General features: G+C 36.3%; 1 protein-coding gene across 1 annotated transcript; it reads right to left on the bottom strand.

The window, feature by feature from the left end:
• Window positions 1-3233: 3233 nt before the first annotated feature.
• Window positions 3234-5621, bottom strand: LOC117103237. The gene is made up of 2 exons (XM_033243800.1): window positions 5033-5621; window positions 3234-4831 (listed from the first exon to the last, which is right to left on the bottom strand). Exon 2 carries the CDS (start codon window positions 4716-4718, stop codon window positions 4284-4286), a length of 435 nt encoding a protein of 144 aa, XP_033099691.1. The 5' UTR covers window positions 4719-4831; window positions 5033-5621; the 3' UTR covers window positions 3234-4283.
• Window positions 5622-8711: the final 3090 nt, after the last annotated feature.

Genomic DNA, 8711 nt, shown 5'->3' with positions numbered 1-8711 from the left:
CATCATCGACCAAGCAGTAATGTCAAAAAGTCCGATTGCGTAAGTTTTCCAAAGTGATAATGTATATTATTCTTAATAATGAAATCAGATTTGTTGTATTTATATATTTATTGACAATTCAATCTTTTCCATTTTCGCTATAATAGTCACTATTAATTAAGTTTCTACAAACTACCACCAACAACCAGTCGTTAAAAATGAGCGCACATGTTTACGATGACGAAATAAAAAAGTGTGTTGAAGTCGCAACTTATTTGACACCGCAAAGCTAGATTTTCGTGAAGTGCATGTAAACAACACAATTGAGCGATCTAAAAACTAAAAAAAAGGACAGAAAGGTCCATAAAGTATACAGACGTTTTAATGAGAATTAAAACAATATTTTGTTAATGGAAGAATGCTAGCTAGCGATTAAAATAATTAGTTTTTTATAGAAGGTAAATTTAGCTAGGGCCTTGAGAATCTACTACTTAGATTGCGATAGAACACGCTGCTGCACTGTCGGTTGGTTCGTACTGGTCGGCTAGGTTGGTAGTGGAAACTCACACCTTCTCTACAGTAGTTTACAATTTTTTGTTAACGAATACCACTTGGTACTAGAGGTTCGTAAAATACAGTAGATGTTTTATTAAACAAGCCTTTCCACCGTGTGACGTCGACGGCCTGAAACTGGCTGGCTGTTTATCTGGCTTACTTGGCATTGAACGAAATTAGGGGATTATCGTATCATGTTTCAAGACAGGTATATCTAGATAAAGTTCGACGTGAACCAGGCTTATGTCCCTTCAAGTTGATTTTCATTTAGGTTATCCTCAAATCACATCCACTTACACCCTCAACACACTCAAACTGCATACAGTAATAGATCAACTTTCAATTGGGATGCTTAGCTCTTAGAATTGCTATGTTCTAGCCCCTGACTATCTTTGTAAACACTTTCTAGCGTACAAAGTAGAGGGATATCGACTAGTATCCTCCTCACAAGGTCTCTTAATATTGCCAAACCTAATGATCGTGATCGAGCAAAACCATTACTATGGCTATGAAAAATGGCCAAACAAGCGCCCACTACATAATACAATCAAAGTAATTAACTTCTCGACAAAAAAAGAAAATGATTCGTTCAAGGTTTGCCTAAAACCGCAACGGAGCAATGTTTAGCTACGTACCGGCTTTAAAGCGATGGCTAAACCTAAGCCTGTTTTTATTTATTGCCCAATATACCGTAAGATAATGAATATGATTTTTAATTCAAGCAACCACTAGTTGTAAAGTAGTAAAGAATAGGCAATGCCAAGCCTCTCTAGATCTAATCGTGGTTTGACAGCTCAGCGCATGAGATCCGATGTTGCGTGCATACATCATCATGGTCGCGCCCGGTTCTCAAAAATTATGCCTTCAATTTTACCGATTTGACGCGTGCATCTATGGCTGATTTTGGTTAAAATACATGTACGTTCTAAATGTTAATTTCGGAATGGGTATTTTCCGAATTTATTAAATTTAAAAAAAATAAATAAATGATAAAGCCGAACCAATTTTTTGAAAAATTTTGGTCGGTCGCGGAAGGCAACACAACCTTTTTTTTTATCTTTAATCATAATTTTAAACGTCTACCAAAAAAGATGGCCTCATCGAAAAAGTTTAAGAACCACACTATTGATATGCTTGAACTAAGCCTATATGTTTAAATTTCGATGACTGTAAAACAATAGAAAAAGTTGAGTTTTATGAGGTATGACGTAGAGGTCGAGTAAGGTCACATGAAATAAATGGAACTTGTTTAGTTGAGGTAAATTGTCAATGCACTTTTTTTAATATTTATAAATAAATATTCGGCTGCTGTTGCAATTATTTCAGTTTTGGTAGGTACAGTATGTGATAAAAAATTTCAAATTCAAGCAATTCCTTTGCAGTTGGTATCATTTGAAAGAGTATTATTATAGAATTAAATTGATACCAAGATCATTGTCATCCGTCACAGTGTTCTCCCGAAGCCGTCTTAGCCGTCAATTTTACCGGTAAAAATAACCAACCAACCAGTAAAAATTTTGAGTTTGTAAAATAAAAAAAACTATTGATTAGGCTTAGGTAGTCCAGGCTGGCCCTCTTAATAAATTAACATCATTCCAGTCCATATCTACACTATGAATATGTGTTGTTGTGTCTTCAAGTCATTTAACCCAACTAAAAAGGGGTAACGTACCTCACATTGTGCGCATTGCAATTTTTTAAGGACAAATTTACCAGTAAAAATTTTCCAGTTGGGAGAACACTGCGTCAAATATTAGCAAAGTTTAAACAGAATTTCAGAGATTATTAATTTTTCCTAATTTTGGTCCTTCAAATCCTATGTAAACAATGGAGAAGTATGTGACCTTGTTCTTAAAAAAAACGTACAAAAAATGAGCATTTTTTTTTTTTCAAAAAAGTTAGAGCACTCTAACTTTTTTGTTTCTATACATTTCTCAATAAAATAAAAAGCATTTGGAAGCATACAAAATGGAAAAAAGAAGCATTATAAAACTCATTAAAATTCAATCATTTATTAATTAAATAACAATTAAATTAATTAATTAATTACAAATAATTAATTATAATATTGCATAACGATTTTACACATGCCTCAATGAATAAGACATTTGAAAGCACACAAAGTGAACAAAAGCAGTGGCATATGTAGGGGTGTGTGACACTCACCCCCACCCTCACCACACCCAACCCAACCCAACCCCCTTTCCTACCCCCTTTCCTACCCTCCATTGGAAAATAATTTTTTTTTCTCTTTCTTATGGTCGTCCCACTATTATTTTATCAAAATATGATATACATATATTACATATTACAGTATTGATATAGGTAGTATTAGTAATACTTAATGTATCATTTTCCATATGCGTTCAGTAACATACATACTGTAACTTACTTAAACTTTTCTTTTAATTTTATTTTTCGTTAACATATTTTTAAAAAATTTCTTAAATCTCAATATTCCTTCTTCGCCTTTCTCTACAACAAAGACATAAAATATATGCCATAATTACAATAAAATAAATGCAGGAAAAATATAACCTGACCTCTTAAAAAAGAATATTAACAGAAAACCTTCAAACTTCAACTATATATTTACATGATCATGACATGGTAAGATCTCCGCAGATGAGATCAGCTGCAAGAGCATATTTTGAAATGTCACCCCTGAGCGAGGCAAGAGACCCTTTGGTAGTCTAGCACTCTCTAAGGCACTTGTTAACCCTTTCGGGTCACCCCGTCCATCTTTATACCGGAACTTATTAAAAGCAAGAATGAGCTGATGCGAGCTTCTTGACAAGACCATGGGGTTCGTGGGCTTTGAGTGCTGTCCGAACAAAACTAGCAATGGTGTCCAGTGGGTGGAGATGACAATTTAGTTCGTTCAGGTTTTTTCGCCAGCTTAATTCCAGTCGTTGCATGGTTGCATGATTGACACTGGCGCAGTCAGTCATAGTATTTGAAATATTACTTATGATTCGCTGTCGAGTTGCTGCAAAATCCGTGGAGTAGTATTGGCAATACACGTCTGTTAAACAATCTAAGGTCTCACTGATGTGAAGATCATATACTTCTGCTGTTCCACTAGGCAACTGCTCGACTCCAAGGACATAGCACTTATCTGTGCTTGTTATATGGATGCTGTTGACATGCAATCCCTCTTGTGTAGTGGCATCAAAGACCAGCATCAATTCTTTTTTTCGTCCAGAAGAAGTTCTGCAGCCATGAAATCTGAAACTACACCAAGTTCTCTTGCCATAAATTCTACAGTGTTTCAATGAGGAACCTGATTTATAACAGTATCAGACCTCATTGCAAACTGCCTTATTAACACAGGCACATTTTTTGTTGGCACATTATTTACAATGCAGTCATACACGAGCATCCTTGTGTCCATGGAGTATGTCTTCTTCTGCTTCGGAAATTTTGATTTGCTAGACTGTAAGGTATCAACACTTTCCTTCAAACAAATTTTCATTTTCCAATTTTTGAATTGCTTTGTTCTTCACCTTTAGTTGCTCCTTCAGTTGAATTTCATAATCAGTTGATTCTGAATCTGTCACAGCAGACTTAGATAGGATTTTCACTGTACGTTTGTGTTTTTTCCATTCATTTTTTATTTTCTTTTTCAGTTTATTGAGTTCCTCTTTATTTGCAGTATTTGAATTCAGCAGCTTTATTTTAGCCTTCTGTTTTGTAGTGACAATCTTTTTGCGGTTGATGTCCTGCTTCAGGTATTTAATTTGGTGTACTCATTGAAAGTCAACATGGGACTGTAGCTCTTCTACCTTCCTTTTGTATTTTTGCTTCATCACATTCCTTGCATGTGCAACAAATCTCTTCTTGAGCCTTTGCTTTCTTGGAGTTATAGGCTCGCATTTGGACAAGCAAACAGTCGATCCCAGATTCTTGGATGACTGCTTTGTTCCCGATGTCTTCGTGGGTGACTGCTTTGTTCCTGACGTCTTCAAGCGTGACTGCCTGGTTCCTTTCGTCTTGGGTGACTGCCTATTTCCTTGCCTCTTTGGTGACTGCATGGCACCTGGCATTTTAGCTGATTGCGTGGCACCTGACATATTGGCTGACTTTATTGCATCTGCCTTCTTGGGTGACTGCGTTGTTCCCGACATCTTAGGTGAATGCATGGTTTCTGGCTTCTTGGGTGACTGCGTTGTTCTTGGCTTCATGGGTGACTCTCTGGTTCCTGGCTTCTTGGGTGACTGCCTGGTTCCTGACTTCTTGGGTGACTGTACTTTTGTTGGCGTCTTAGGCACTGCTAATTCTGATGCCCGAGAAATAGCTGGAGAAAGAAGAAAAAATTAATCAAAATACAATTTTAAATGTACAGTATAAATAATAAATGTGCATAGGTTGGCATAATTGAGACAATTAATGTTTCTTTTTACATTTTAATTGGTGATTTTGCTGTTGGAAATAGTTTAAATAAAAATAATATAAAATAAATTTAGTAGGCCTACTTATTTTTGTATACTGTACTTACAAGCTGAAAGTCCAGGTGAATCACTAGCTTGCACTTTTGGTGGATGAAGTATGAATCTTTCACAACAAAAGGTTGCATATTTTCTCTTGATGAACTCTGAGGTACTGTCTGCGAACTTCTTTGCAAAATTCCTAAGAGAATACCTTGGATGGAGTGATATTGCAAGTGTACTTTTCCATGATTGCCTTTACTGTTCTTGCTGGGGACTTGTCACTTGTGATGTAAAGCAGCAGCATGTGACCATTCTTTAAATCTTTCGGGTCCTCGGGTAAATCACTAAAATTATCTGCAAGGTATTGTCGATTCTGACCCATCTTAGGTGGCAATGCCACTCGTCGCTTTTTCGATAGTCAAGGCATGATTCTGAGTGTTGCTACATTCAACTATATTCAAGTATTATAATTTTTTAATATTAAAATATAATAAAACAAATGACGATGACAATGTGATTAAAAAATTACTCTTTTCTAATGAACATCAACTACTCTAGTCTACTCTAAAACAATTCAATATACCGAATTAGCGACGAAAGATGACGTCATCACAATTTGGCTGAGTGTGTATAAAATTGTGAACAAAGCCTAAAAGTCCTATTCTATAACGTTGCAAGTTTTTGTATGGTCCAGGAAAAAAAGCAAATAAAACCAAAGTAATCGGGTAAAATACTTTTTAAAACATTGGTAGGTTAAGGAAGGTTCATAGAACCAGCAAAAGACGTTTGATTTGATTTTCATGTAAAATTAAGTTAAATATACATAGTTTTTACAGGCTAGGCCTCGGCCCCTGACACTTGTTGCACAACAACGCGACATGGCTGGATGTGATGATTGAGTGAGGCCTGACTGTAAACGTTCAGCTCCGTGCTGTCGTCAAGTCTTTTACTTGTTTAAACATCCAGTCTGCCAAAGTTATTGGTGTGAATTTAGGAACATTATTCAATAATTTTGAATAACTTAGCTCTCCTTGAAATCTGCAAGTACAACACATTTCATGTGTTTTGTAACAAGCACATTCATCGACCGACGCCATGATTCACTGTGAGTGAATACACGGCTGCCGTCGTCGTGCTGTTTTACACAGGCAGACACGACCAATGTGCGTTTTATTCCCAAAATAGTACGATTTATTCTCGTTATATTTCACATTTGGCATACACAATCGTAGAGAAAAGATGACGTTACATTCATAAACATGTAACAATGGTTTCTGTAAATTTAAATCACGCTCAACTTTCACACAAAGCGTGTATGAGACGTTTTAGTAAAGGCTATTTTCTTAAATTACTGTGTAAATCGTCTATCTTCATGCATTTTTTTTGGTTCGAATACCCACTATAGATGAACAGCGTCGATCACTAATTCGGTCTATTGCATTTGCATTTTGTATTGAAAAGTGATTAATAGCCTACTTAACTCTATCTTGATATGGGAACAGTCCTACGGCCTTCAGTGTTACTACATGGAGGTCCCATATAAGCAGTTTGCGATTTTTTTTTTTCTGTACAAAACATTTACATAAAAGTTCACTCGGGCCATCTCGGATTGACTCGACTGTGTTCGATACGAGGAACAAGAGCAGACTCTTCGCAATGTTGTGACGCTCGAGTTTTACTATTATTGCTCTTTCTAAGTTTACCTACGGTAGGCCTATGATGATGAACCATGATGATATCTTAACGGATTTATGGGATGTACGTGTGTAACTAACTGTGACCTTCTTGATGTTATTAAATGTTAGTATAATATAGATACAACAACAGCTAGTACCCCCTTTTATAAAGTGTAGATAGGTACAGTAATACCAAAGGCTAGAGTGAAAGAGGATGCCTAACTACAGGCTGAGTAAGTCCTACATAGGCCTCTCCTTAAACTATAGGCTTAGGTACCTAGGGTCCTAGGCAGACACCAACAGTCACGCTTCACATACAGACGTTGATTGAAATTTTGAAAAACAAATGGAAAAAAATTGAAGCATGAAATAAAAATTAGAGTGCATAAGACAAAATTAAATAAAATATACCATTCCGGCATTATTGAACTTGGCAAAAGTACTATCGTTGTAAATTGTAATTAATGTTAAATAATAATAATAATAATAACAATAATAATAATAATAATAATTTTCAGCATTAATTACCTTGGCCTTTTGACCTCCTGAATTCTAAAATACTGTATGAGATTTTCGGGTCGATTCAGTCGAGACGGCCCGAGTGGAGTTTCATGTAAATGTTTCGTACAGGAAAAAAAATCGCAAGCAGTTTAGTGTCCTTGCTTATATCCCTTTTTTTTTATTGATGTGGCCATGGATTAATTTATAGTGATGAACAGTTACCATTAAAAATAGACCAGAGAGTTGAACTATTCAACTACACTGATCTAGAAATATATTTTACAACCTATACATTATTATATTACAGTCAGTATATTAATAAAAATAATAATTTTACTGCCTACCATACCAAATGAGAATGGGGTAGCTGCCAATGTATTATACAAGTCATTACAATTCGTTGATTGACAGATCATTATTCCAGGGAGGTGCTTCCATTCATTTCCTAACTGAAGGAGTATCTTTGCCTATCCCTTTTCTAATTTCTAGACTATGCAATTTGTTTTATTATAGCCAAATACAAGGTTTCCGTGCTGAAGTTAACAAAATGCATGACCGCACACACTGCACTGCACGAACAGATTCTGGGAATTTCTATTCACAACACACTTTTTATTTTCGCTCAAAAACTAAGTTTCGGTGTTCAGATTATCTAAATTTTGCACCCAATTGTAGATAAATATATAAACTAACACAATAAACTGGTTTCAGAACAAAATAAACTTACCTTCTTTAGGAAAATTAAATGTTTTTGACAACTTAGACTTTCAGCAATAAATTCACCCCACCTAAGTCGGAAAAAACTGATTTGATGACTAGATGAAAGAGGAATATGTGAACTACGTGATCACTATTTTCAGGTCACAGGGAAAAATAAATACGACCTCTGCAGCGAAAACAATAAAGGGCTATTGAACAGTCGAGTCGCTGGAAAAATGATAGCGTTGCCACGATATCAGGCTCTCAACGTCCGATAGTCACGTACCTAGGCCTAGTTTTGGTAAATAACTTTGGTGGTACGGATCGCCAAAGTTGGTACGAGACAGCATGGGTACGAGTTACATAACACCCGCATAGACATCCCGGCCTAGGCTAGACCTAGCTGGGCCAAGGCTACGCCATGGGTGCTCACCCTCTTCTATGCCTGGGCCTAGCCTCTACTAACTAGACTAGGCTAGGGCCTAGGCCAGCCTAGACCTAAGCCTAGACCGAATACGGCGCCCTAGGCTAGGCCCTAGGCGAAACCGACAGGCCCAGCCAAGTCAAGGCCCTTTTTTGAAAAGTCAGGAGCTATCTATCTGCCTGGATGAAAGGCTAGTCTAACTATATTTTCTAAATAACAAATAATTATTATAATATTAATATTAATAAAAAAAAAAATACAGTGCCTCGATTTTGATGATGAACAAGGAAAGCTTGGCCCAGTCCAAAGAATATGCCCAGAGTCTCATAAGTTTTTGCCGTAAGAGGGCGCAAGGCATTTTGTAAAATAAAATTATAAAGGTTTAGTCCGGGGGCATATGTCGAAAAATGGGCTCCCGTGGGATTTTTGTGATCATTTTAGTTTTTT

Source organism: Anneissia japonica, unplaced genomic scaffold (genome assembly GCF_011630105.1).
Source record: "Anneissia japonica isolate Jap-2015-1 unplaced genomic scaffold, ASM1163010v1 scaffold287747_len31311_cov201, whole genome shotgun sequence".
In the NCBI taxonomy this organism is placed as follows: domain Eukaryota; kingdom Metazoa; phylum Echinodermata; class Crinoidea; order Comatulida; family Comatulidae; genus Anneissia; species Anneissia japonica.
The sequence above is the reverse complement of the archived record's forward strand: the minus strand, read 5'-3'. Positions and strand labels throughout refer to the sequence as shown.

Coding starts and splice junctions, on each gene's coding strand:
- LOC117103237 (XM_033243800.1), bottom strand. CDS start 4,718: ATGAAGCCAAGAACAACGCAGTCACCCAAGAAGCCAGAAACCATGCAT.